At 34.3% G+C, this 23,860-nt stretch overlaps 1 protein-coding gene across 12 annotated transcripts in view; it reads left to right on the top strand.

Moving 5' to 3' along the window:
- Positions 1 to 23,860, top strand: part of PPP4R4 (protein phosphatase 4 regulatory subunit 4) — a 64,053-nt gene that overhangs the window by 31,724 nt on the left and 8,469 nt on the right. For 9 of the 12 annotated variants that reach the window (XM_032111342.1, XM_032111347.1, XM_032111350.1 and 6 more), the window contains 14 exons: positions 802 to 908; positions 3,403 to 3,510; positions 6,426 to 6,547; positions 8,086 to 8,208; positions 10,388 to 10,557; positions 11,586 to 11,705; positions 13,506 to 13,583; positions 14,965 to 15,048; positions 16,250 to 16,432; positions 17,165 to 17,270; positions 18,002 to 18,149; positions 20,687 to 20,831; positions 21,719 to 21,760; positions 21,852 to 21,926. In XM_032111342.1, coding sequence (XP_031967233.1) covers positions 802 to 908; positions 3,403 to 3,510; positions 6,426 to 6,547; positions 8,086 to 8,208; positions 10,388 to 10,557; positions 11,586 to 11,705; positions 13,506 to 13,583; positions 14,965 to 15,048; positions 16,250 to 16,432; positions 17,165 to 17,270; positions 18,002 to 18,149; positions 20,687 to 20,831; positions 21,719 to 21,760; positions 21,852 to 21,926 — 1,611 coding nt within the window. Of the gene's footprint in view, positions 1 to 801; positions 909 to 3,402; positions 3,511 to 6,425; positions 6,548 to 8,085; positions 8,209 to 10,387; positions 10,558 to 11,585; positions 11,706 to 13,505; positions 13,584 to 14,964; positions 15,049 to 16,249; positions 16,433 to 17,164; positions 17,271 to 18,001; positions 18,150 to 20,686; positions 20,832 to 21,718; positions 21,761 to 21,851; positions 21,927 to 22,271; positions 23,856 to 23,860 lie in introns of those variants that run through there. The other 3 variants (XM_032111353.1, XM_032111354.1, XM_032111346.1) reach the window with 3 other exon arrangements.

Raw genomic sequence — 23,860 nt, 5'->3', positions numbered from 1 at the left:
AGTGTTCTTCAGCAAATAAAGTCAACACACACACTCCACTGTACCACTTCCACTGCACCTTGTATTCTCTGTAACATGTTTTCCTGCAGTCTGTTTTGGTTTACAGAATAGTATCTCACTTTGTGTTTTCATGAAGAAACTACCTTTTGTTTGTTACTGGACTAAAATTCCAGTCTGCTATGTCTGCTAAATGGAACTGAATGCTGGAGAGCCATTCCTTAGTGTATTTCAGTTGTTCTTGATGTACCAAAACCCTAATGCACTGCAAACACTCTTAATTTTTCACTGTGTAGCTCAAGAAGGAAGAAGAAAATCTGTCACTAAGTTATAATGCCAGTCCCTTTTAGTCAGCTAATTTATTCACTTTTAAGTCTTCTTATTTTTTTAAGTTTAAAAGCTTTTCAACAGGCATATTTACCGTGTTTATAATTTAAAACAATATGGAGATTTAAATATGTGATTGTTTGTGTGGTATAAAATTTCTCATCAAAATAAGAGTAAAATCCAGAACTGTTTAAAAAATAAACTTCTAAAGGGTAAAAACTTAGGTTGGATGAAACACATAGAAATTATTCTAGTCACCTCCAAAATCTAATGGCAATGTAATTTTAAAGATGTCATTTAAAAAAAAGGGACTACTAATGTTCATAGGCGCCATTATTGTTAGTACTGATTAATTCAGTGAAAAGGTTAATGACATTTGGAACATGTTTTTCTAGATTTTTTTTAAGAAGAGGAGTACTTTATTTAATGCTCACAATTTTTCTGCTTATATTTCTTCTTTTTTTTTTTTCCATGTAGATCCTGAATCCACTTGTTTCCAAAGCACAGCTTTCTCAAACACTTCAGTCCCGCTTAGTTAGTTGTAAAATCATGGGAAAAGTAGCTAACAAGTTTGAAGCTCATATGTAAGTAGACTGTACATATATTTTCATTCCGCAGTGTAAACCAGTATTTCTTTGTTAGTGGACAGAAATTACTACAAGAAAAGTAGACTTCATTGCAAAAATAAAATGCTTTTTTTTACAGATCCCTTTCATTATTTAACTAGCATGTTCAGACTTGGTAATGACTGTCATTTTATAACTTGAGTTTGTTTGCTCTTTCATAGATTTGAATAGATACCATTTTCATGCCATTCTTCCATATTGTTTTTATTACTAGAAAATAAGCCACAAAGTGGATTTCTCTGCAACTTACAGACACAAAACACAGCTTCATCTCCTTGGAGTTTCTTGTCATAAACAGAAGAATTCTATTCCCAACTTTTTATTATGTAACCAAATTTAGCATGTAGATCTGTTTTTTTCTATCCCTAATTAAAATGTAGATACATCAGGAACTACTGCTGTTCCCTGATATTATCCAGCCCTTAGATTCAGTGTCTGTGAGTCTGGACAGAAGAGAGTGCAATAATGAAAGTAAATCTGAGTAACTCATCTGCCCAAAGCAATTGGTGTGGTACATTCCTTGGTCAGTTTACCCAGGCTTATGATAGCAGGACCACTTCACCAAATGTGTTTCCTATCTGGGCAATTGGCACAATGTGACTTTGAATTACAATAGAAATCCACTGCGGGCTACTAAATGCACAGAAACTGTCTAGCTGAGGAAGTCCACTCTAATAGTGATTTTGATTTGCCCCAAAATGCAAGAATTCAGCATAACACAAAAGAAGAACAACAGGGCATTATGACAAGATATTTAGTAATAAATTTCTTTAGAGCTATGTTTTTTTTCTTTAATAAAGAAGAACTAGAAGCAGCCAAAAGGAAACTCTTTAAAAATCTTCATTTGCCATTTACATTGTTGGACATTCAAAAGTTAATGAACATGGTAGAGTAGTACTTTTGGAGAATGTTACCAAAGCCTTCTAAACCTTTATATTCCAAATCTCTAGGACTCTGGCAGAAGAGCAGTTGCATTTATTTATTTGATGTTACATTCTCATGAAAATAAGTGACTTTACGGGTTACTTGGAATCTTACATGAACATATAGCAGTGTTAATTAGTAGCCATAATTTTTTATGTTGTGTTTTTTGTTGTGTTTCTTCAAGGTGATTCCTTGCTGTTCAGAAGTAGGAATCCCCTCATTTCAGTGAACAGATAATAGCACCTTTTCTGCACAACCACTACATTTTAAGAAGATAACTGAGAATTTTCTGGGACATCTTGTTCATTTGGTAGAGAGCTCTCAGTGCAGTTCAGAGGCCTGAAAAGAGAGCTGGGTCCCCAGGTTTAGAATGTGGCAGACTGACTAAAATTCAGGACACACTCTCATTCCCCTTTCCGTAGGGCTCTTGGTACAGGCCCAGAAAACGTATCTGTCCCCAGGAGTAGGCAATACATAAGCATATCTTCACTTTCTTCTTCAGAATGGCACAGTTTTTCCTCATAAAATTTATACTATAATTAAAACCTTTGTATTTGATGTTACTCCTGGGTTATTTTATATCCTGTCCTTGTCATAGAACATTAGTTTTTCTACCCTCTGTTCCAGTGTTTCTAAGTTACAAAGTCTTTTTTTCTCTGTGCCCCTACTTTAGAGTATTTTAAAATGCCAAAACTTCCAAGACTGTGTAATTTTTTGAAACTTCCAGGCTAAATTCTGTCTGTAAGAAAAATTAATTAAAAAACTAATTTTCACTGGAATGAATGGAAGCTGTGCAAGCTGGCTTGAAAATTTGCTTGTCTGTGTCTACATGTTATTTATCTTGAGTTTTGCAATAACATAAGAATTTTTATAGAGATGTTTTATGAATACTTATGACAGAATCTTGGGCAGTGAAAGGAAACACAATGGCTGATTCTGCCAAGTTGTAGTGTGTGTTTTTACTTTAACAGGAATCAAAATTTTTGTTTTGTATCTGCCATTGATTTACATGAATACTTGGTCTACTTGCCTGAAGGCAGCACTCAATCTTTTAATCTTAAATTCTTCTTCTTCTTTCTTCCTAATTATGTCTTGGGTGATACCTGCATGTCAAAGATGAGGTATTACAGACATTTAATTGGGGTTTACATTTCCATTTATGTAATTCTTTGTATTCTTTCAATGGCTGTTCAGGAATTGTGCTGAAAATGGTTATTAAATGAGGACAGCATTCTACTACTACAGTAGCCTACCTACTATTTTTGTAGTTTATAAGAAATAATAGATGAAATATGAGCAAATGGTAATGACAGTAAATATTCCTTTTCCTGTTTCTTTGTAGCACATATTTGCATCCAATGTACAATATTCTTTTCTAATTGCTAATTGTCAGAAAAATAATTTACTATGTGTTATAAATTAGTAATATATGGGATAAACAAGTAATATATGAGTAAAGTTCAGTACTACTCAATGGATTTTCTATATTCTTGTTCTATATGTTAATAAAAAATGTTCACATTTTTAGTGTTAAAAGAGAGGTTCTTCCATTGGTAAAATCACTGTGCCAGGATGTGGAATATGAAGTTAGAACTTGCATGTGTCGGCAACTGGAACATGTAGCTCGAGGAATAGGGTGAGTACAATTTGCCTAATTGATCTTAAATGCAAAATGTTTCTCTAAAATGGTAACTTAAGAACTCCCTTTAAAATTGCTGAATTCATGCATACTCAATAATGAATTTGGAGTGTACAGATGTGATCTTAGGAAATGGCTGTTGGCAGTTGTCCATTTTCCGGTTTTAGATTTTTCTTTCTCTTTTATAGTAAAATTGCTGAACCATAAACCCAACAGTTTTTTGTAAATAATCACTTCATCTGTAGCTTCTTGAAATCATCTCAATTACCCATCGGTGGTATTTGGCTTTTTAAAAAATTCTGACAAGTATTAGCAGTTTTAATAATTACTGTGCAGTGTCTGAGAAAGGATCCCAAATGGGTTTTGTAAGCAAATTTCAGCTCAGTATCAACTTTTACTTGAAGCTTGATGGTCTTCAGTATTCGTGCATAGGATTGAAAAAGTCTGAAACTTTAATACAAGAAAATGTTAATTACACACAGGATTGGTCTCTGAGTGAACAAATATTTTAAATTCGAGGTCTCTCTACCTGGTATTTTGTCAAGGCAGAAAAAAAGCAGTAACTCCTTTTACACACTGGAAAATTTATCAAGTAATGTTCCCTACCCAGTGCTAGACAGCAGAGATAGATTAGTTCTTGAGTGTCCACCTGGCTTTTAAAATTGTAAATCTATGAGCAAATTCAAGGATGAGGCTGAAACTGAAGTGCAGTTGGAAAGATCCATTGTGTACTTGAGTGTGATATGTCAGTACAGGTGTTTGTGGAAAGGATGCTTTCCTGTAGCTGTGGAATGATTTCTGGTTCTTTGGGGTTTTTTTTGTTGTTGTTGTTGTTGGTTTCTTTTTGGGGGGTGTTTGTTTGTTTGTTTGTTTGGGGGTTTTTTTTGAGAATTATATTGTGGTTTAGATTCTGAGTTATTAAAAAAATAAATAAAAAAACCATCAAAAACCCCCAAAACTAAACCACCAGAAATTCCTGAAGCAATGGGCTTAGGGAATATAGAGATATAAGGAATTCACAGCAAGAGCTAAGCATTGCTGTTAAAAACTTAATTTCTCTTTTTTTTTGTAACGTCATGTAGGTTAGTAATTTCTAGATTTCTAGAAAAAATTCTCTTTATTGCATAGAAAATAAACTTATCCATGTGCTTTAGGCACTTCTTCTGCAAGGTCTTTGTCTTGCAGAAGTTCAGAGGATGTGAATAATGTTGAAACCATATTATACTCATCACAGTAAATTTGCTAATTTTTTTTTACTTACTATTTTTTATAACAAAATGTAGGCTAGCATGATAAATCATTTTAACATTTTACATATTGAATGTCTTTCAATATAAAAGAACTTGTGATTAAAGAAAAGAAGGGTACTATTGTCAGTACTGTTGATATTTGTAAAACTGGTGATTTAACAGGCATTTTACTAAACTGAATTACTGAATAATTTGAACTTGCATTTATTTTTACTGTGTGCATGGGTCTCATGTATCTTTGTGTATCACAAAATTGAATTCTGTTTAATGGGAGATAAAAGATGTGAGAAAGAGAGGGTTCTCTACCTCCAGGGAGTAGCCTGGTGTTTTTATTCCATAACTACTGTGGAGAGTTGTTTTTATTCCATAACTGTGTTTTTATTCCATAACTACTGAAGGGAGAGCTGTTTCTGTCCATCATATTAGTTTGAAGATTTTTGATGCCACTAAATTGGAAATCCAAAGAAACATTTGCAATTTTTAAAAAAAATTTCTTTCCCCCTTCCTCCTATTTCTATGTTTTGATTTAGGATTTAGTCCTACCCTTTTCTTTCCTGGTCATTCTTAGGCTGTCTGTTCTCATCGATCTCATTTGTTCTTGCTCAATTCCATGGGAATTCTTTTGTGCCTTAAGTTTGAGATACTGTCTCCATTTCCATGGATTCCTTTAACATTCTCAGTCAACCTGTGCTGTAGTCAAGAGCTGAGAAGTAAGCATATGGATTTGGCTTTGAAAATGACTTGTTATGCATAATACAGAAATTTTTTTAAACAGTACAAATATGTTATTCTGAGTAAAGTATCCCTTACCTAGGATATGCATATAGTTAGAGAATATTTCTTACTGCTACGAAAATTATTTTGGTGGTAGCCTGTAGGAAGCACTCACAGTTAATATGAATCTGCGTGACTTTGCTTTCAGCAGTTTTATTTTACATTTAAAATAGGTTTAGGAACAGCCAGGTGTTAAAATAATAATTGAAAGTGTGCATTTGTCTCATTTTCTTCACTCCTCCAAGTGCAGTTTAAGTTCAACATATACTAAGCAGTGTGAAAGAAGAACAAAAAATGTTGTTTTCAGTGATTACAAGGTGGCTATGTCTTATACTAATAAGTAACCATACTGGAAAGGAAATTTTCTTAATTCTGTTTAGTGTCATTAAAATTAACTAAATTTAATTTATTCTACCTGGGAGTTGAAAGTTTTAAAAAATTATAGGTATTACGCAGTGGCAAATGACAGCAGTACTGGTAATTTACCCAGCCTTAGAATAGTGGGTTTGATAGGGCTAATTACTTTGTTATCAATTAGTGGTCTGTCCTGTGTATTTTTCTTTGATTCTTTCCTCACCAACTTTTATTTTTAGCATTAATGTATTTCTATAAACTGTTCTCTCTCTGAAGATTTTACTTAATCCCTTCTCAATGCTTCAGATGATTTAATCTCATAAGAAGTGGTGAACATTCAGTGTTTTCAGTATGGAAGCTCTTCAGTGTGTCATGTTGAGGATAAATAGTAGGTAAATGAAGAAATAACTAAACAGACATGAACAAATCTTCCCAAAAAATATCTAAATGACTATTTCAATGAAGAATTCTGGTTTGCAGTGGCAGTATTGTTTCATTGTAAGTTTTCTTTTGACTGCTTGCTTCACGTTGCAGGACAGAACTAACAAAAACTGTGGTGCTTCCTGAGTTAGTGGAACTGGCAAGAGATGAGGGCAGCAGTGTACGCCTGGCAGCTTTTGAGACCTTAGTGAATCTGCTTGATATGTTTGATGCAGGTAAGAATTTAATTTAGGCTTACTAGCCCAGTTCTTAGTGCTCTAGTGCATCTTATAATTGTATTTAAATGCTTTTTGTTCTGTCTGCATTATTCAGACATTTCTGATTTTATTTTGTTTATTGCTTTATCCTTTATATTTCCTTCTATTTCATGTCTTGCAGTGCTTGACATGCAGAAAGTTTTAAGGGAGGTGAACTAGTTGTCCATGAAATCAGTTATCATATTCCAAGTTCCTAATGTAATGTGCCTAAATGGAATGAGTAAAATTACTGTATAAATTATGGGAATATTGTGTTGCTAAGATTTAATTAATTAATGTAGTGCTATCAATACACAGAATACAAAGTGTTAGCTCAACAAAAATGTACTGTACAGGAACTTGGTGATGAATTACTAATATATGGTAGTATTTAAGCCATATAGAGGCGTGGATAAGGAAAAGAAAAAATAATACAGTTTTAGGGAGAATACCATAAATGGACTTTTTAGCAGTTAGTGTTTATATCATTAAGTATGATAGTAGGTTAATTTTGTAATTCTTGAGCCTTTGGATTCATGCCATCAAGTTTGTGCCTCTCTTTGCACCTTTCAGTCTTCACTCCTCCTCCCCCACCCGCTGCTGTAACTACTGCTTTGAGTTGCTGTAAGAAGCTTAGAGAAAGCAATCAGGGGTTATTTACAGGTTTGTAAGGAATGTGTTTCTAGAAACTGGGTGTGCTTTCATGGCTTAACTAGGAAAATGAGCACTTTTGAAGGTAGATGACCCAAAATTGCATCCTAGAGTTTCTCTTCCCACAATATTAAAAATATTTCTTCAGGCCAACCTAACTTTGTTCAGCCAAAATTATTTGCTGAATTTCACTGTTGGTCTACCATTAAAAAAATCATAATCTATTTAAAACTCAAAAATTTTTATACAGTGATTTTATTTAAAATAAGTCAAAATATATAAATTTCTTTAAACATTTGCTTCTTTATTTTATAAGGAAGGCAGAGTGCTTTAGTTTCTAAATGGTTTAATTTCTTTTCTGTGTCCTTAATTATTTTGTTTCTCTGAATTATTGTATACCAAAAGATTTTGAAACACTTCTCAGTAGGTTTAAAAAATCAACTTGCAGCATATCCAGATTTTTCTGTTTACTGTCACAGTCATGTTCAGTCTTGATCTCCCTGTGTGCCTACTATTGTAGGAAATCCTATTGTAGGAGTACTTCAGTATTCCTTCTCTCTCTACAGTCTCTTGCATGGAGAAGGTAGTGACTGTTTATTTATTCTATGCCTCATCCTTTAATGGGGGATGCCTTTTCACTGACAACAAGCTAACAAATGAACGTAACAGGTAGGGTATTAAATTTAGGACCTGTATTATATTAACATGCTCATCATTCTTTTTACCTCTTTTCAGTGACTGCCTGCCAGAAGTAATCCTAAGACTGTTAAATGAAATTTTTCTAATGTATTACAGAAGTTCAGTCTCTGTGCTCTTTTTAAAATGTTGACCAATGGTTAACTCTAAAAATTTCTTTTGTTTTTCAGATGATCGGAGTCAAACTGTTCTCCCATTAGTGAAATCGTTCTGTGAAAAATCCTTCAAAGCAGATGAATCTATCCTAGTTTCTTTATCTTTCCATTTAGGGAAACTGTGTAATGGATTATATGGTATGATTTAATTTCTTTTTTAAAATCTTAAAAAATGAGGGAGGATTGGAGAATTTGAACCCCTTGGAAAATATCCAGATTTGAGTGTATCAAATTAAATGGTAGTTAGTTAGATTTTGGAAATTTCTTCTCAGGGTGACCATCTGCTTATTTTTTGTTTTTGTTCTGTTTTGTTTAGACAGGGTCAAAGATGGAAAGATGGTGTTTTATCTTTATTGGTTTGACTGATTTATTTGGGTGTTCTGGAGCTTGTGATTTGGATGACTGAATTTTTAAAACTAGAAACCTTTGAAAATATTATGATGTTTAACTTTGTATGTTCGTTTCTGTGCTTGATCTCCTTTTAAGGCACAGTGCAGAGTGTGGCCCATAAGGAACTTCAGGGGAGAAAGGAGACCTAATGGCATGTGGATTCCCCAGCTGCAGCTGAGGCTGAATCTGAACGCATAATTTTTATACCCATAATTTGTGCTTGAGTTTTCACTTGAGCACAGCACATCTTTCCTTGATAATTCTGCCCACCATATATTACCTGTGGAGGAGCAGCACAGAATCATGGCTTTACATTATAATTTCCCCCTAGGCTCTTAATACCTTTGATCTTTCCTACAGCTCTCTAAAATGAACCTCCATGATTATGTTAGAGACTATCAAAGTGACCATTGCTTCACTACAAATTACTTGAAATGGCTGTTCCACAGTGTCAAGCTATTATTTTCAAAAACAGATGGCTAGAACAGTTCATCCTGTATTTATCATGTTTTTCCAGTCTTTTCTCTAGGTTGAATGACTAATTCCTGATCTTTCTTCACCTCTAAACTCCATCTGATGAGGTGTTAATGCCTTAGGACAGCTGAACAAAGTGAAAGGGTTACTTCATGTGTCTTGCCAGATACATTGCTGTTCACATTTTTCAGTAGGAAAAATTGCTTTTTTATAAAAATAAATCTAGCAGCTAGTTAGTCTTTCTCTTTCCTGGCCTTGTGCAGGTGATGCAGATCAGGCTAAGCATGGTACCTTACTGCTGTTCGAATGGAATAATAGTCTAAAGTGTTAAGGCCATATGTCCAGTTACTGAAGATCATTTTAAACTCTGTCTCTGAAGAATAAGCAGTCTGTCCTTGGTTGATGCTTTCAGAATACTGAATAAGCGAAGTCTCTTGTCCAGCATCCAGAAAATCAATGAAAATACTGAATGGTACCACAACTAGGATAGAACTTTCTTTATGTAGTTGCCTGTCTTGTCAGTAGTCCATGGGTAGTTTTTTCTTAGTTGTTTTTCCAAGCAGTTTTAGAGCACCTCTATAGTTTTTAATCTCTCATTCCTGTTCCCTTGTGAAAGTCATGACCTTTACTGCCTCTTTTGTTTCACAGGTCCTGTTACCCCATATTAGGAAATTGAATCAGTTTGACAAGTTTTCCTTTTGCCATGTTGTCTACTGCTATTTTTTGGAAGGAGGGAGGGTGGTGGTGGTATTTTGTAGTAGATTTTTTTATTTCTTTTTTGTTTCAATTCTTTCAAACATGTGAAAGGAACCTGACTTACCTAATTATATGGCTTGTCTTTCCCTCTCCAACTCTTAAATATCAGTACCACTTCAGCCCTTTTCTGTTCCATTATTTGACTTATTTATGAATTCAGCAACTAGTACTTAAGTATTTTGAATACTGGAATGAAGCGCATCTGACTCTGCACGTTTTGAAAACCTCTTAAGTGTTACAATCCCCACTGTAACACTTAAGATCCACTGACCTGTTGCTTCTCTACTTAAAGCTTGAATCTTTGTCACAGTTATTAATTGTACTCAGCCTGATAACACTAGTGGAATTTGAAAAAGAAAATACAATTATTAAGCATTTCAACCTTCTTGGTACCAGTCACTGATAGCTTTCTTCCCTCTCTGGAGTAGAAAATTGAGCCTTTCCTTGATTATTCTCTTACTACTAATGCACTTGTAGTTTTGAATTCTTCTTGCTAGTTGCATTGCAGTTTGTTCTGAGTACTTGTGTGTACTGTTTATACTCTGCTAGATTCAAGGGGATGGGAGGGAAAGGAGGGATAAAATCAAGATCTTTGATAGATTTTAAAATAAGATTTGTTCGGGTACATTATTAATAGCATTTGTAATGAGGAAAGTTTGTTGTTTTGTTTGGTTTTGTTTTTTTTTCTTTTTTTGAGGCATTTTTACTCCTGAACAGCACTTGCGGTTTTTGGAATTTTATAAGAAGCTTTCCACACTGGGTTTACAGCAGGAAAATGGACACAATGATAATCAACTACATCTGCAAACTCTGGAACAGGAAAAGAAGTATATTTCAGTGAGGAAGAACTGTGCTTACAATTTTCCAGTAAGTAATATTAATTTAAGGTTTAATATTAATTTGTGTAATGCATATAGTTCACTAAATAGGAATACATGAGTGATAGAAGAGTTATTCCCAAATTGTTCATTATTAGCTAGATTTTAACTCTTTCTTGCAAAGTTTCAGTTAGTGAGGTTGTCCAAAAGAGTTAGCAAGAAATATTACTCAGAGCCTCGGAAAATTATTGGCAAATTTTGACAGAGGAAATTGTGTTCTAAGAGTTTACTGGTCTTATTCTTTCTTACGCATTTTCTCCAGACTCTTAGCACAAAGGATTTGGGAAAATGTCTGCGAAACAGAGTCCCCAGTTTCAAATCACTTGAATCTACACTTTTACATTCACTGTGTGTCACATCATTCTAGGGAGTTGAAGATGGAAACGGAATGCTTAGGTTGATGTTTTAGTGATGTTCCTGCCTGAGTACAGAAAGTCTTTTCAATTTTATGTGAGGTCTTTAAATACACCACTCATGTTTCTGTAAATCCACTTTGTATTTTGACATTCTGCATTTGTATTCAATGAAAACATGTTTGCACCAAGAGCCAGTAGACAACTATTTTTCGTTCTGCCTTTTAAAGGCAAGCACACTGTATGTAGGTAGACATCTGTTGGTTTATTTGAGCAAAACCAGGGTATGTACAAACATGATCATGTTGAAAGTCAGGTTCTTGCTTTGCTGCTTGCTAAAATGTTCTTTGTTTTTGAGGTATCCAGTTACAGGTTTTGCTAGAGTACAGAAACATTAACAATATTTATAAAACTGAGGTTTTATATCTCATGGTTTTAGTCCTTATCTTCAGAAAAAAAGCCTACAGCGTGTTTGGAAAATACGTAAATTCAGTTTAGTTCTCAGCTCCGGATTTTGTCTGGTGCCTGTGTTTTAACAAGGCCAACAGAACCTCCACACTTCCTCCTTAAAATAACAACCTGTTATCTCTCAAGTTCATCTGATAATCTCTGATAGTGTGATCCTTTAGCTGTGTAGTTGAAAAAGGACTTTATCCTTCCGCAGGCCATGATTGTTTTTGTGGATCCAAAGAACTTCAATTTAGAACTTTATTCTATATTCTTCTGCCTTTGCCATGATCCCGAAGTTCCTGTCAGATACACCATGGCCATAAGCTTCTTTGAAGTAAGTCTACAGTGGTTCTTTGTTACTGCTCACATGGCTTTATTTTCTTTTGTTTTCTTCTTTAAGCTTACATTTGTGATTGTTCAACCAAAATAAAAAGACTGGAGAAAATATATTGAACTTACTTAGTTTGTCAAGGGTGTTCAGTTCCTTCCAACCTCTGTATATAGCCCATATACGCACATTGTTTTATTTAAGTTGTGTAACATTTGGCTACAAGAGACTACTGTTAGGTCAGATTGTAAGGAGCAAAAGCTTAAAGAAACTTCTAATGATCTAGTACCACAAACATAAACAAATGCAGTAACTATAATATTTGAGATTTTTCAGTGGTATTAGAAAACAGACAAATGGGAGAAAGGAACTTGCCCTTTTTGTGCCTCAAAACCTTCAGAACTGTAGTTTGCTGGTGTGGAATGTGAGGAATATTTATGTGGAACAAATCCAGATGAAATGCTCAATTTAATATGAAAGTACTTGGAAATTTATGCAGATGTAACAGCATATGTATTCTTATATTTCTTTTCAGCTTATATATGTTCTACTTTATTATTTTCATAAAATTGAAAAAAAAGTATAAATGCATAGGTAGTATTAGCTATATGGAGTGAATTCCAGAAATTAAAATACACTCTCCTAAATACAGAAACCAATATAGAGAAATCTTCGATGTTTTCATATTCTCTTACTGAGAATCCTTGTGTTTCAGTCCTTGAGCTCAGCTTTGATCCCATTTTGTTGCTGAGGAGATTGGTAAATTTGCTGAAAATATTTAAATGACTAGTAGAGGAAAAAATGGCATTATTTCCACCATTGTAAGAAAGATGTATGGATTTCCGGTTCTCATTACCTGTTGATGCCTTGTTTTAGTGAATGATAATCCAGCATAATTGTTGAAATTGTAAAATCAGCATTTAATTCTACATAATGTTTTGTTTTAGCTATATAACACTATTAAGGTACTGCCTGAATATAAGGAAAGTATTTTAGCTCATTTTAAAAAACCTGTAAAATTATGCTTTGGTCTAAATGTACATTTAGTTCTTGTTGGTTTAATTTTAATAGCATAACTAGGCAACCACGTGACAGACAGAAATGAGTAATTTATGGCATTCCCTGTTAGGTGGATTACTTTTCAAAAAAGAAAAGTCCTTGTAGCCATTTCGTTAAAGCTTCATCTTGATTGGTAGTAAGCTCTTATTTTCACTTGGCTTAAAAAAACATTAAAAAACATCATCTAAATATTCCTTGTGGCAAAAAAATCTCATTCCTCAAGTTTGTGTTATGCTTGCTATAAAATCCTTTTAATAACATGGAGATGGACTACTAGTGTTTCTTAAAAATTTACATGAGACTTATGAATCACATAAGTCACAGTCAAAAACCTAAAGAAGTGAGGAGTGAAGACTTCAGATGGAAGGTTGGGGAAGCTTAAAATCCAGCACTGGCTAAGAAAGTTTTTTATGTTTATCTTTTGTAAATTATATGGCGGGCTGACTCTCAACTCTCCTAATTTACAACATTTGAATATTCCCCTAGAAATTTCTAGCCTGGCAGTGCAGCCTTAAACATTTTTGGTAAATGTGAAATAGACTTAATTCTAAAAGCATGTGTCATACATAATAGACCTGTTTCTTGGGCATATTTTTAATGTGATCCGTGGGAAAGTACACAACTTTAGGAAGCTGATATTAAACAATTTTTTCTGTGTCTCTTCATGTTTGCTGTAAAGTAAGTAAGTGGTGGTATGCCATAGAACTAAAGAATGTTTCACCTTGCCATCTTACTGTCATTTTTTAGGTTGCTAAGCTTTTAAATTCTGATGTGTATACAATACATAAAGAACTGGTTACGCTATTACAGGATGAGTCACTGGAGGTAATACACTTTTATTGAAACTTCTTTTTGCTTATTACATCAAGGCAGATTATCTTCATATTTAATAACTCTTCAGTAACACAGTAGAGTAGCAATTTGAAATGATTAATAGCTTTTACTTCTATTACACAGATACCACGTAAGCCAGCCTTCTGTGAATAAAAAAAGAGGAAAATAGGAAGGTGTTTGAATTTAGTAAACCCACACTAAATTTATTATCTTTTAAAAATACTAATTCTAAATAGTTTTATTTGCTGTATTATTTATTACCTTACAAACTCTAAAAAGCTTTGGGTTTGGTACTATATTAAAATAATAGTTGGGAATAGATCGGATTCAAGGTCTTTTGCTTTGTTTTATTTTTATTGTCCAATTGAAGAGGAGATGAAGAAGTTGTGTATGGTTAAGGGATCAAGATTTACAGAAAGAGTTTTGATCCAAGGATACCTGTATAGAACATGAATCAGTTATATTGCAGTTAACATAGTGAAACTTTTTTGGCTGGAAAAAAGAGACATATTTATGCTTGAGACAAAATCACCATTTCCTCTGATACCAGTTACTCCAGTAGTTGATGTTTCTTGTTTTCTATGAGGATCTTTGGATATGGCATGGAAAAATTAGTTTTGTATTCAGGTGCTCTTTTTTCATTCAGTACCTTTTGTTAGGTGTTTTCAGGAAAATTAATAGTATTTGTAGAACATATAGTTTAGGAAATTCTGACCCATATTAGAAGATTTCTCAAGTTGAACACCTGAAGGTTGAGACTTAGAAACATCTGGTGACCTTGAAAAATTCCTTGTTTTGATCTCTGTATGTTTATATGAATCGTAACAAATATATTGAGCTTTATCTTATATACCACCTCAGTCTGAATTGGTACAAAAATATACAGTTATGTACTTTTCTAGTCAAGTTAAAGTCTCACAATATTTGAAAGTAGGGTTCGTCTATTACTATAGGCTATATATTGTATTTTGTCTATCAACTGCATCTTTTCTTAACACAGGAAAAATTGCTTTTAAGATACAGCTGTCAAATATAAAAAAGCATCTTTTTGTTTGTTCAGGCTCTTAACTCCTGATGAAACACAGATCTTTCTTAAGGATGAATGTTCATTTTAAAATATTATATTCTCTGGATATTTTAGAAAACTTGTCTGGTCACATAAATAAAAACTGAGACCTGTAATGCTTATATTACTTACTACATTAAAATATCAGTTTTAAATCCCAGTCCTCATCAATGCAACTAATCTCCTTTTTTTTTCAACATGAGAGAGCAGTAACTTAAAAGGTATCAGCAGGGATATGTTGGTGAGAGTTAAAAATGGAGTTGAGTTCATTTACAGACCTCTTTCATGCAGCCTTTCTTTAAATAGGTGTTAGATGCCCTAGTAGGTCACCTTCCTGAAATCCTTGAACTAATGACTAATGGAGGAGAAAACAGTGGATCAGAAAGCAAGGTGGGTATTCCCATGTGTTTTTTTAAATGTTCTTTCTAAGTGAAGGTAGTAGCAAATTTCAGACAAATTTTGAAGGAAAATGCTTTCATGATTAGTTTCTGCTTTGGAGAGATACGAAGTTTCTGTTTGTTTTTGGCTTTGTTTTGTTTTGTTGGGGTTTTTTTGGTTTTTTGTTTGTTTTTTTTGGTGGGTTTTTTTGGGTTTTTTGTTGGTTTTTTGGGGGGTTTTTTGTTGTTTGTTATTTTGCTGTTTGGGGTTTTTTGATTGTTGACTTCATAAACTTTAACATTTAAAAAAGTTTTGGAAAGATTAGAGTTAATAAAAAAATGAACAGTTATACATCTTCTTTTTCTGATTAACCACAGTTAAGTGAAAACAAAATTTGGTTTCATGTTAAGGGAATGATAGCTAATACCTATTTTAAATCTTTTTCATATTAATGTGTCAATTGCTCATGGGTGCCATTTTCAGGCTTCTGCTAGAAGGAAATCTATTTCCTGAAGTAAAGACACTGAATTAAGAGATCTGTACTCAGCTCCCAACTTTTCTAATTTAATTTTATGTGGCTCTGGAGGACTCCTCACCTCTAAGATGGAACAGAAAAGATGCTGGTTTTGAGCAGACTTCCTAAATGTGTGGATAAATTGAGATATTGCAGCAGTATATTGTATGGACAGAAGTTGACAGCGTAATTTAAAAACTCGAATTTGTCAGATGTTTACAGCTGTAAATATATATAACATAAAGCAAATGCAATGTTGGGTGTGGCAGTCTGTTTCATTTTTCTTAGTGCTAAAGGGAATTTAGCTTGGCTACTATAAATTCTTTGCCTCCTACTGAGAAAAGGTGTATGATTTCTACTAAAATTAATTCCTACTAAAACTAATTAGGGGATTGAGAACAATAACTGCAAAGACTAAGAGAATAAAAGAGAAGTGGGATTCGTTTGGTTTGAGAAAGAGAATACTGAGAAGAGTTGGCATAATAGTCTTAATATCTGTAAAAGGGTGTTACAAAGAGAACGGTGTTTAATTTTCCTTTGTCAGGAGAAGGGGTTGGAGATGAAAGTGTATTTAGTAGGTACTGGAATAGCTTTTGGATTAGTCTTCCCATCTTGTATTGTTGTGATATGCTTTTTAAGCATAGTGACAAGACACGTAGCCCGAAAATGTAAAGTTAATGTTTATCTTTCTGTTTGTAGTTACTCTCTATTCCTGACTTGATTCCTGCATTAACAACAGCAGAACAGAGAGCAGCGACTTCTTTAAAATGGAGAACGCATGAGAAGTTACTACAAAAATATGCATGTCTCCCTCATATCATATCCAGTGATCAGATCTATTACCGTTTTCTTCACAGAATGTTGACAATCATTTTGACAAATGTGAGCCCACCTGCTGCTTTCTCATTTGCTTTTATTTGTTTATGCGAGTTAGAGCAATGACCACTGGATATTTCCTATGTGTAGTACTTCCTGTGTTACATTAAAGTACTGTCCTTTTCATATGGTATATCAAGCTATGGGATTTTTTCTATGAGAATTTTCACTGAAAACTTGCCCCCATTTGAGGAGCAAAATTTGGATTGACAGTTTTCCTCCTATCCAAGACTTCTTTCCTTTCCTTCTGTTCATCATCAGTTAGTTTCTAGTTAAATCAAAGCCTTTTCCTCTGACATATGCCTTCTTTTTCCTGATTTCATACATTACATTGTGTTTGTTCTTTATGAAAGAACACTGTATTCCTAAAAGAAATTATCATTTAGAGCTATTAGTCTGAAATTTTACTGAGTTAATTCAAGAATAAAACTGTTATAAGAAAAGATGTTGTAAGTTTTATTTCTAACACCTGAAATACAGAAGGTGCCTTGCAAACATGGAATATTTTAAGGTGCTTATAAAATAGTTGAATTGACAAGTTGGGCAGAAGGAATAAAGAAGTAGGTGTCTCATGAATTGGCCAAACTTCATAAATCTCCTTTACATTATGACAATTATTTCAAAATTTATAAAGTTAGGATACTTTTTAGCTATTTTTTTCTAATTCTAGAACTGTTACATGTTTTTAGTCATATTCTTTCAGATATGTTTAATTATGTTCCCTTTATTTCTTTCAAGAATGTCCTGCCAGTCCAAAAAGCAGCTGCTCGGACTCTCTGCGTTTATTTGCGCTACAATCGCAAACAAGAACAGAGACATGAGGTTATTCAGAAACTGATTGAACGTAAGATGATTTTTCCTCCATTACCTAGAAATGAAAGTTAGTTTTGACTGAAGATCTATTTATAGTTACATTTATTCAGTGTAATTTCCTTCCATCTTTGGAGGGATTACTCTTGGAAGACATTCATTTGGTCATATATCACCAGCAAAACATACTGTGCATATATGTAAGGGGATTGGGGAAGAGGCGATGCAGGAAACTGATAATATGCCGAGACCCCTCCAACCCTACTTCTTGTACCCAAAATTACTAAGCAGCAGTATACAAAGCAGAGTTCCTCTGTAGAAGTAAAATTCTCTAGAGCCTTCAGCATAAGAAATGCTGAATAAACCTCAGAAATTAATTTATTAATCAGTCACCTTAAGTTGACGCTTTGGTGTATGCTATGTGTTTTAAAGATAGTTGAGAAGTTTTAACAGTTCCCATTAACATTACTTAATGTTTACACAGTAATTTTGATACTCCTGTGACGTGATTTGAAAGGCATAGAGGTCTTTGTTTACATAGTAGTTAGTTCACTTGCTATTTTTGCTTTTTCGAGTGCTCACTGACAGAATTAATTGAATTCAGAATGTTAGTTTTTCACTAAAAGAAAGAACTGAGATAGGCTGAGAAGTTGTGCCTTTTGATGCCCGTGATTATCATCTTCAGGTCAAAGGTTAACCTGTGAAATGTTTTCTATCTGACATTGAAAGCTTGACAGATAGTATCTGCAAATTTTTATTTTTCAGAACTGGGCCAAGGAAAAAGTTACTGGAACAGACTTCGATTTTTAGATACTTGTGAATTCATTATGGAACTGTTTTCAAAATCATTCTTCTGTAAATACTTCTTTTTACCTGTGCTTGAACTTACACATGACCCAGTGGCAAATGTCAGGTATGAAGAATATGTAGCAGTGTACAGGAAAAAAGCTTTAAATAATATATTAAGAAATACTGTTAGAAGTTTTATGTTTTGCTTAAATAATGGGATTTGAGTAAAAAGATAAAGACCCTTCAGAACAACCAGTATTAAAGATGTAAAGGAGTGTGGGAATGATGCTAGAAAATCCCAGAAGCAGGTCAGTTCTGAGTGTTTGAGAGACTAATCAAAAGTGTCGTGGTTTGGGAGTGAAGGGAGCAATGAGGCAGAGGAGCGAGCAATAGATGGAAAGAAATGCACCACATCTACATGTCTGTTAAATACCTCCAGGGATGGTGACTCTGTGCAGCATTAATATTAGATGTTCAGATATGTTAACGATGACAACATGAATGATTCACATCAGAAATGAGGTTAAAAGTGTAAACTACAGGTGTGCACTCAGGAAGCTTCACCACATACTGTTTATTACCAAGTGAAACTTAAAGTAGACACTGTGTTTAGTATAACTACCACATCTCAACTAAGCAGGATCCTAAAAATTAAGCCATTTTGTACATACAGACTAACATTCATGTCTCATGTCATTAAATTAAGAGGATTATATTAAAACAATAAACTAAATTTGTATATAATCTGAAGTAGTTTATTGCTTATAACAAATATTTTAATTAAAAGCTCTATTGTTACAATATTAAAATTTAATGGAAACTTGAACTAACTTGCAATCATTTAGCTGACATTAAAATTAATTTTGTTGTAATTCTTTTCTGAATTGTTCTTGTACAAAAGAAATGCACAGTCTCCAGTGGAGTGAAGTTTACCGGTTAGACTTTGTTTTTAGCTGATGGTTTTAAAACATCTTTAGGGAGATACTGTTCTGGATTTCTACAGTGTGGTGTAACTCTTGGTAATGGGAAATTATGATAATTAAAGTCTTTTGAAGGTGTAAAAATGGTAGGATGAATTCATATGAGAAAGTTTTTTGGAATGTTTATAATCACAGAGTTACTATGTCTGGCAAAGGATTGTCTTTGATCCAAAGCCAATTGACTCTGAGTTCAACAGAGAATATATCCATGTATTGTTCTTGGTGTTTCTTTTAATCTATTTCTGTAGATTAAAACCAGTCATTATTACATGCTATTACAGTCTGATCAAATCAAGGAATTTTTATTTGCTCAATTACATGAAACATTTTTAGTTTAATTTGCAGAGTATTTCGGTGTTAATGAAATAAAAAGCAATGAGCACATTTTTTATATAAACAGTTTAGAAACAATATCTTGGAATCAAGGGAATGAACCACAAAATTGTTTAGGTTGGAAAAGACCTTTAAGATCATCAAGTCCAACCATTAGCCTAAGACTGCTAAGTCAACCACTAAACTATGTCCCTAAGCACCACATCTGCATGTCTGTTAAATACCTCCAGTGACTCCACCACTGCCCTGGGCAGCCTGTTCCAGTGCTTGACAAACCTTCTGGTCAAGAACTTGTTCCTGAATCCAATCTGAGTCCCCCTGGAGCAACTTAAGACCATTTCCTCTTGTCCTATTGCTTATTATTTGGGGGAAGAGACCAACCCCAACAATGCAACCTTTCAGGTGGTTGTAGAGAGTGATAAGGTCTCCGCTGAGCCTCCTTTTCTTCAGGCTAATCACCACTCCTCGTCAGCTCCCTCAGCCACTTCTCATCAGACTTATGCTCCACACCCTTCCCCAGCTCTGTTGCCCTTCTCTAGACACACTCCAGCCCTTCAATGTCTTTCTTATTGTGAGGGTCCCAGAACTGGACATGAGATTCAGTGTGTGGGGGTACAGGGGGACAATCCCTGCCCTGGTCCTGCTGGCCACACTGTTGTTGACACAGAATGCCAGGATGGCATTGGCCTTCTGGGCCACCTGGGCACAAGCTGGCTCATGTTCAGCCACTGTTGACCAGCACCCCAGGTCCTTTTCCGTCAGGAAGCTTTCCAGCCACTCTGCCCCCAGCCTGTAGTGGTGTGGGGTTGTTGTGACCCAAGTGCAGGACCTGGTGCTTGGCCTTGTTGAACAGCACAAGCAGGGGCAGCCTCCAGACATAAACAGGAAGAATAAGGAAGGGGAAAGAAGGGCTTTCTTTTCTTCTTTTTAGTCTATCTGATACATTTTCATCCTTGCAGTTGTATGGAATTGCAGTAACATGATTTGTGGTGAGACTTGGGCTCCTTTGTACTGATGGACAAGACTTCCACGATATTTAGGTAACTGATAAAGTTAAGTGTGCAGATCACTTGGAAAATCCAGAGGTCTCCTTATTTTTCTAGATTAAAAAAAACCCAAAGCAAACCAAAGACATGTTTATGGACTGTAGTCATGATCTGTAGAGATGTTTTCGAAAACAGTATGTCTGGAAACAACACATAAGCAACAATCACTTCTGAAAAATAAGACCACCTAATTTATTTATTTTGTGTCAAATGCTAGCATGAATACATTGAGAATTAATAATAAATATTAAACATCTGCATCAAAAAGTGAATATTTAGGTGGTTTGGGGATTTTTTTGTAGAATGAAGCTATGCTGTTTGTTGCCAAAAGTTAAATCTACTCTGAAGATTCCCACTGATAAACATTTACTTCAGCAGTTGGAATTATGTATAAGGAAACTTCTGTGTCAAGAGAAAGACAAGGATGTCCTGACTATTGTAAAAAGAGTAAGCATCTTTCCTTTTCAGCAGCATTTTATCTCGGGGTTATCATTGAAATTTAAGATTATTAAAGTTATGCGTTCTGTTGATTTTCTCCATGTAAGAACAGGAGTTTAAAAAATTCTATTGTCTGTTATGTAATTTTGAACAATTAAAAGATAATGTAGTATAGTATATTCTGTGAAATTTAGTAGTGTTGATGTTTCCTTGGTTATTTCCTTGGTTAATTATAGTGCAGTTATTTTCTATTGATTGAAATTCAGGATTTTAGTCCAATGACCATTTATGAAAAAAATAGTGAATGACTAGAGAATGGATTAAATGTTGATTCTAGTAAAACTGATCAGGTCTGTGAGATAGAGATATCTTGTTAATCTATATATTTTACAATATACAGACAAAGCATTTGCAGGATTGTAAGATTGTTACAAATGTGTTTGTAAGGTGAATATTCAGAAAAGTACATATTTAAGGAATGTCTGTGCTCAGTCTCAAACTTAGAAACCATGACGTGAAATAGCTCAAGTAGGCGGCTTCCTTACAGGGCCAGTCTGCAGGAGAGACTGGGTGAACACCTGTGTGGAACCTTCTGAGTTACACACAGATTCCTGAGTTGCTTTTTTCAGTCCTGGTTCCTAAGCCTGTGCTGTAGCTATTCTTGCTTTGGTGCTTCCTTGAGTGTATTTTGAGTTCTGTGTAGATAGTCTGTGAGTCTGTTCATTCTGTGAGTCTCAGCAGGGCTCTGAGAATACTCTCTGACACTTTTTAACTGCATTTGTAGCACAAAAATAAAGGCATAGGCTTCAAATATTTAGGAAGAAAAGGAAATTTTTTACTTCAAAGTGTGGCATGCCATTGTGTAATAATAAATAATGTTTTAATTTTCCTTACAGACAGTGTTAGAATTGGACAGAATGGAGATCTCTGTAGATGCTGTAAGTATTTAGTAACTTTAATACTTAGGAACTACTTTTAGTTTCCATTTTCATGTAGTGATTTTTTATTTTTATTGATTTTATTTTGAAGTTTCAGAAAAGATTTTATGAAAATGATTTATTGGATCAAGAAAAAGAGACACAAGAACAACTCCTTTTGGAAATGGTATATTTTATCAGTACACTGTCATTATTTTAAAATAGTTTGTAGCTAAATATTGATGAGGCAATAATTTTAAGGTAGGGGAAATGCATATTTTGGAGTGACCTGATAGGTTCACAATCTGTGTGTGGTTTCATTTTACACTTTATAATAGGGTTAAGTCCTTCAAAGTAACATGTAACTTTTTTCTTTACTACCTAAATTTTGCTGAATCAATTAGAAAGGCAAACTTGACTTTCTTGAAAAATACCATGTATAATGTAATACACTCATCAATGAAACACTTCAGAATTCACATACAGCTTCTCTAGGCAAAGAAATTAATGTCATAACTTCTTTTGTCCCAAGGAAGCCGAAGAATGCTCTGTGTTACAGCCTTTGCTGTTACCCAGGAAAAAGAGAAAAGCAAAAGCTGCAGTAGGCACTTCAGCACACAGCTTACATCTTCACCACATACTGCATCTCCACAAAGCCTAAATTAGACCACTGCAGTCCTCCGTTCTGCTGCCTCCCCTCCAGCCTGAGGTGGGACAAGCTGAGCAGCTGATAGGACTCAGAAGATCCTGATATTGTTAACATGCTTCCTCTGACTTGTAGTAAATGAGCTTCTTTGTAGTGAACTAGAACAGATTCAAGAGTGTCCCAAAAATGTCATTGTTTCCTATGTTTGTGGTCTGCTTTGATGTCAGTAGCTATTGCAGGTCAGTATGAGCAAATATACCTGACCCACAGACTTCCTGCCACTTCCAGTGTCTCGAGCCAATGGTTCAGCTTTGTTCTCAGGATCTGCATATTCACATTCAAAGTCTTAAACTTAGCTCTAGTAGTCTCCAGGTGGATACAATTAATGCTTTTGTATGAAAGCATTTGAATGGTGCAAAATAGCCCCCAGTGTGCTCTGTTACTGTGTATTGTATGATGACATCAATTTTTACCCTGTTTCTACAGCTATGCTTTAGAAGAGCACCTGAATTTTTATGATACAGGCCACTGATATGTGCAACCCTTCTCTATCACAAAGGCCTCAATAAGCATTGTTTGTGAGAGGCATGTGTTTGGGGAACCTGAGATGGACACTGTAAATTGTGCCATGTTGCAGTCCCAGAGAGATGAAGAGCCATTCACCCCACTTAAATGTGTCTGACTGCTAAAGATTTTAATACTGGATATGTTAATAAATGTCCTTAATTTTAGTAGCTGACTTTGTAGAAACTATTTTCCAGCAAACCTGACCTGAATTAATTACCTCTTTCTTTTCTTAATTGGGTAGCAATTAGAACTACATGAAAAAAATAGAACAATTATGGTTCACTTAACACTTTTTATTATGAAAAGGGTACAGAAAATAAGATCATATTATATAGTTTTTTGAAGCTGGAGTGATATCTATTCACCACATGGAAGATACTTTTGGGCTAGCTAGTATTACAGAAGAGCAAATAAATTCCATGAACCCAAACAATTCTACACAGTTGACTTTTTTTTGCATAAAGATTTATCAACTGTAGATGTTAATTTTAGATCTTTATAAAGGTTGAGTATATGTGACACACCTTAACATTTAAGAAAAACATTTTCATTGAATTGTATGAAATAAAAATGTTGCCCACTCTGTTCTCAGAGTATCTGTGTAACCGAAAATTTTTACATTGCCAGCTGCCAATTTCTGTACCTTTTTAAATATAAAAAACCCCAAAAGCCAGACATAGTTTTAATAATAAGTTATAGATGTGAACTTCAACTCTGAGCTTTCTCCAGACTGTAGCTTTTAAATGAGATACGTACCCTGATTTCATTCTGTACTATTTAATTGGTTCTCTGGATTTTCACCAGAGGTTGTACTACTAGCAGGAGAGAGTAGAAATGAACTGTTATTTGGAAACACAATTTATTTACTTTTACCTGAGTAATATCTAAGAAAATTATTCATTCTTTTA

The sequence above is a fragment of the Corvus moneduloides genome, chromosome 6, assembly GCF_009650955.1.
Source record: "Corvus moneduloides isolate bCorMon1 chromosome 6, bCorMon1.pri, whole genome shotgun sequence".
NCBI classification, from domain to species: Eukaryota; Metazoa; Chordata; class Aves; order Passeriformes; family Corvidae; genus Corvus; species Corvus moneduloides.
The sequence above is the reverse complement of the archived record's forward strand: the minus strand, read 5'-3'. Positions and strand labels throughout refer to the sequence as shown.